The 4,893-nt window shown below is 49.1% G+C and overlaps 2 protein-coding genes across 2 annotated transcripts, besides 7 other annotated features; both read right to left on the bottom strand.

Moving 5' to 3' along the window:
• Positions 1 to 157: a sequence feature (GA-rich).
• Positions 158 to 446: 289 nt separating this feature from the next.
• Positions 447 to 482: a microsatellite.
• Positions 483 to 678: 196 nt separating this feature from the next.
• Positions 679 to 697: a microsatellite.
• Positions 698 to 850: 153 nt separating this feature from the next.
• Positions 851 to 894: a microsatellite.
• Positions 895 to 1,329: 435 nt separating this feature from the next.
• TraAM80_08441 (ATP-dependent phosphofructokinase) lies at positions 1,330 to 2,790 on the bottom strand (the record flags this gene model as incomplete). The annotated part of the gene is made up of 1 exon (XM_029385192.1): positions 1,330 to 2,790. One exon carries the CDS (start codon positions 2,788 to 2,790, stop codon positions 1,330 to 1,332), a length of 1,461 nt encoding a protein of 486 aa, XP_029234991.1.
• A 140-nt stretch (positions 2,791 to 2,930) lies between these two features.
• Positions 2,931 to 2,955: a microsatellite.
• A 273-nt stretch (positions 2,956 to 3,228) lies between these two features.
• On the bottom strand, positions 3,229 to 4,587 carry TraAM80_08440 (vacuolar protein sorting-associated protein 4; the record flags this gene model as incomplete). The annotated part of the gene is made up of 1 exon (XM_029385191.1): positions 3,229 to 4,587. The coding sequence occupies one exon, from the start codon at positions 4,585 to 4,587 to the stop codon at positions 3,229 to 3,231; it is 1,359 nt and encodes a 452-aa protein (XP_029234990.1).
• Positions 4,588 to 4,605: 18 nt separating this feature from the next.
• Positions 4,606 to 4,622: a microsatellite.
• Positions 4,623 to 4,859: 237 nt separating this feature from the next.
• Positions 4,860 to 4,892: a sequence feature (G-rich).
• Between the last annotated feature and the right edge of the window lies 1 nt (position 4,893).

Raw genomic sequence — 4,893 nt, 5'->3', positions numbered from 1 at the left:
TCCTCCGCCTCTTCTCGGTTTCTTCCTCCTCCTCCGCCTCTTCTTCGGTTTCTTCCTCCTCCTCCGCCTCTTCTTCGGTTTCTTCTTCTTCCTCCGCCTCTTCTTCGGTTTCTTCCTCCTCCTCCGCCTCTTCCTCGGTTCCCTCCTCCTCCTCCTCGCAGTGGAGACTACAAGGTGAAGATCCACGTGCTACTGCCTCTTCTTCATCATCGTCCACAACAAAGGCATTGTCCGTGATGAAGTTCATGTCACCAACCCCTACAGACAAACCGTGAAAGCAAAAGTGAATAAACAAATACAGAAAAACAACTCCCACTCACAACACTTCCTACATAAAAAAGACACTGCTAATGAAACAGTCGTCACCGCTAGAGTGTGCCTGTAGAGTCATTCATAAATTGGTTAGGCTTCTATTGGGTCACACCGAACGCACATCAATCAGTTCCAACAAAAAAACAAAACAAAAAACAAAAGAAAAAAAAGACAGTAAAACATTGATCAGTTATATTTGCTTGATTATAGACATTGCTTTTCTGACCATCCAGGCCATCTGACCCGATTACGAAGGCGTTGAATACGCCTAGGAAAACAATTTGTTGGCCACCCTCCCTGTGTAAAATGCATACAAAACCGCGGTCTCTTTTTCCAAATCCTCGTGCGACGACTCCGCGTTGCCACAAAAAAAAAGAAAAAAAAATGGCATCGCATAGAAGGAAGCAGGTTTCCTGTTGAGCTATCAAACATGTTGTACCTGGCATAGGCGTGGGAGAACAAATTGAGCTGTCTACCACCTTTGCGCTCCCAGTCGCAGCACTAAAGAAAGTGGCCCAATGCAATCAGTGCAAAATACAAAAAAAAAAATAATAATAATAATCCTAGTGATAATAGTAAGAAACTGAACAAAACAAGCTTAAAAAAAAAAACGGTGACGCATCCTTCGCTTCCCTTTGCCATCTTCTTCGCTTCTTCTCTCACTTAGAGTTTTTTTTTTTTATCGTATGCGTCCTTCCTTTTCCCTCAGTCAGTCCCTTCTTGTTTGGAGATTCGTGTCACAGGCCTCCTCCTCGGAGTTTTTTTATTATTTTATTTTAATAATGAATCTCCTGTCATGCACAGAATTATTATTGTGTTTTCGACCCGAGTGTCATGCTCTTGTTTTTTTTTTCTTTTTTTGTATCGGGCCTCTTTTACTTCCCTCTTTTTTTCCACTATTTGTGTTTTTCACGGCACCTCACTCGACTTCTTCCCGTCATGCATTCACAAAACTCTCATTTTTCCTCACTTAATGCTGAGGATCCCCGTTCCCATTGAGACTGAAAGACGCCTGCATTACAGCTTGGAAAGTTCCTCGATCAGGCGCTCCCGAATCAAGCTGATCGCCTCCAGCTCACGTCGGACCTCAGTTATCTTGCAGTCACGCACGTTGTCCCGCAGGCTAACTGTAATCTCGCGCACTTGGCGCCAGAGCTGGCCACGGAGATCCAACACACGGCGAACCGAAGTGGCCACCTTGATGGGCACAAGAATATAGTTGTTGTGACGCATAGAAATAATGCAGTTGGTTGCACCAGCCATTGCCTCGTGCATCGCAAGTGTGGCAAGGGTGGCGCAGAAGAGAGCGTCATTTGCCGAGGGTGGGCAAGCTCGAATCATGTAGGAGGGATCGATGTACTTCACCGTACCATTGGGAAAACGTTTTTCATTTGCCGCAAGCCATGCCTTAATCCGCTTCGTCAGAATGACACCAATGTTCGCAAGCTTCTTGTTGCCTGAGGCATCATGGCCACCAGCATCCGTTACCCAGTCTTGTCCAAAGCCCTCCGCCACAATAATAACGCAGCTGCGGGAGGTCGCAAAGCGACGCTGGATGAGCTTCATTACAATCTCCTCGGGGATGGGATTCTCAGGAACAAGGCAAATATTTGCCTGGGCACTGGCCACAGCCGCCTCAGCTGCAATAAAACCACTGTCACGACCCATAAGTTTCACGATGCCAATACCGTAGTTGAGAGAAATGGCTTCCGCGTACGCAGCGCGGACAGCCTCCACTGCCTTATCCACCGCAGTCTCAAAACCAAATGTGCGGTGTGAAAAGCTGAGGTCATTGTCAATGGTCTTGGGAACACCAAACACGGCGATGTTGGCACCGCGCCTTTTGGCCTCTTCAGCAATCGTTAAAGCACCACGTTGTGTGCCATCACCTCCCACGGTGAAGAGAATGTTAACACCAAGACGCTCCAGGGTGTCAACCATATCCTTGGGGTCTTGGGGACCGCGGCTGCTGCCCAGAATTGTTCCGCCGTAGCGATGAATGCTTGTAACAGAAGTGCGATAGAGCTCCATGGCGGTATGGGCGCCCGCCTTCGAGAGGCCCCAGTAACCAAAACGGAAACCAATAACACGCTTCACGCGGTACGCGTTCACAGCAGTCAAAGTCAATGAGCGAATCACATCATTCAGTCCAGGGCAAATACCGCCGCACGTAACAATGCCAACAACAGTTTCGGACGGATTGAAGTGGATACGCCGACGCGGTGCAGCAAGCTCACAAAGAAGAGGGCTCTTGGAAATAGGGACTTCAGAATATACCCCTTCTTTTGGATGGGGGTCGTACATGATGTGATCGATCTTGTCGGAGAACTCCGCACGCATCACATGTTTTTTGCTTGGGTTCGTGTACTTGCGTCCCTGGAGGCGAGTCACCTTTAAGTCCTCCTGGGTGACCACGCTCAAGGGGGCCTGGTGAGAACGCACAAGCGTGCTTGTGACACGAAGTCGGTTCTCCGTCATTTACTTATTCGGTATCCTTTGTTGTTATTATTGTTGTTGCCTATGTTATTTATGATCGCCTCGTTGTTTCTAAAGTGTTGCAGGCGTGAGAAACAGTGGGGACAACGCTATGACGCAGCAACGCTAAGCAACACAAACCGGAAAGGAAAGAAACAAAGAAAAAAAACACACACACACAATGGGCGTGCTCAGCCCGTTGGCGGAAGCTGCATGTGCAGCTCCCCGGAGTCGGCCACATTCGTGTTGTGTTGTTTCCTCCTGCTTCATTCCTCCTCTCTCATCCTTCCGTTGTTTGCTTATTCTGGAAATGTAGCACAGCCAGCGACCAAAAAAGGACGCCTACCAGCGGCGCAGCAGCAAAAGAAAAAAAAACGACGAAAGACGAAGGAGGAAATAAAGAGATATACGTAGAAAAAAAAAACAACACGCGTTCTTTTTTCATTCTTTCTTCAGCCTGCTACTAACCCTCCTGTCCAAAGTCTTCCGTGAATTTGATGTGTTGCGTAATGTCAGAATCCGAAACAGAGGGGCGGGCAGTACGCAGTGCCTGAGGAAGTCCTGCATTGTTACTGGGAGCGGCATCAGCAACTCCGGTTCCGTAAGCTCTTGCGCCGTCATCATGAATCCTTCCGGGTCCCCTGGGGAGCACGGCACCAGACGATTCTTACTCGTCCGTGTAGGATCCTTCACATCTGGTCCCGTCACACGTTTGAAGTGAGTTGCCACCTGCACCGACCTAATACATTCCATCATGGCGTTGCGTACAACAATGTTGATGTCACTGCCGCTGTATTTATCCGTCATCTGCGCCAACTCGTACCAATCCTTCTCTGTTAGTGTATGGGGTGTGTTCCCAATGTGAATTTTAAGCATCTGATAACGCGCCTGAAGATCTGGAAGTGGGATGTAAATACGACGCTCAAAACGACGACGGACGGCACTGTCAAGCGACCATGGGATGTTGGTGGCACCTAACACCAGCACTCCGTCATCCTCGTGACCCACACCTTGCATCTGTACCAGAAACTCGGTTTTAATGCGACGCAAGGCATCGTTTTCATTATCTGAGCGTGTAGAACACATGGAATCAATTTCATCAATAAATATAATAGCCGGCTTCCCGTCAGTTTTCCACGCTTCTCGGGCCATTTCAAACAGGCTTCTTACCAACTTTTCCGAGTCACCTAACCAGCGGGACATCAGATCCGCGCTGCTGACACTCAAAAAAGTGCCGTCCGCCTCGGTTGCCACGGCCTTTGCAAGGAACGACTTGCCGGTACCAGGGGGGCCGTACATGAGAATTCCCTTCCACGGCTTACGATTGCCAATGAAGAGCTGTGGAAAACGAACCGGGAGAATGACTGCCTCTTTAAGTGCCTCCTTTGCCGCTTCCAGACCGGCAATCTCCGACCACTTCACGTTGGGTTTCACCCGCAAAATTGCGCTTCCCAGTGCATTCTTCATGCGTTGTTTGTCATCCTCTTCTTCTTTCGCCTTTTTGCTTGCAGAGGCCGTCTTCTGCGTCGTGCTGCCCGCGCTTCCGGTACCACTGTTGTTGCCTTCCTTGGACTCCTCCAAGTACTCTTTTATCATCGTTGCCCGCTCCATGACCTGGCGCACCTTATTCTTTAACATCTCCTTCTTTGTCGGATTTTTATTCTCGTACTTGATGGCTGTCATAAAGACTTCAATGGAATCCATGTACCAGCGGTAGGCCTCCTCATACTCCTTAGCCTCGTCAAGCGTGGTGGCCCGCTTCAATAGATCCACAGCCTTTGAAGTAAAATCCACAGACATGGCAACAGACTTCTGCACAGAGAGAGAGAGAGAGAAGTGGAAAAATTACAAAACAAAAAAAAAACGATCGAGGTCATAGGCGGCACATAATAGAGAGCCAACACGCAGAAGAAACACACACACAAAAGAAGGTTTATATTCTGACGCTCCATCGGTGCGCCTGTCCTCTCCAACGGCATTCGGCAGCGAGCCGCGGAACCCCCTCTGCGCGTTGCTATTGTGTCACACTGAGATTTTGCTCTTCGCCACGTCACCGTCGCTGGATGCAACTGCCCCCCCCCCCCCTCCCTCCCACCACCACCACCA

This window comes from Trypanosoma rangeli, assembly GCF_003719475.1.
Source record: "Trypanosoma rangeli strain AM80 chromosome Unknown Tra_15.4_contig_00415, whole genome shotgun sequence".
NCBI lineage: Eukaryota > Euglenozoa > Kinetoplastea > Trypanosomatida > Trypanosomatidae > Trypanosoma > Trypanosoma rangeli.
This window is presented reverse-complemented; position numbering and strand designations above follow the sequence as displayed.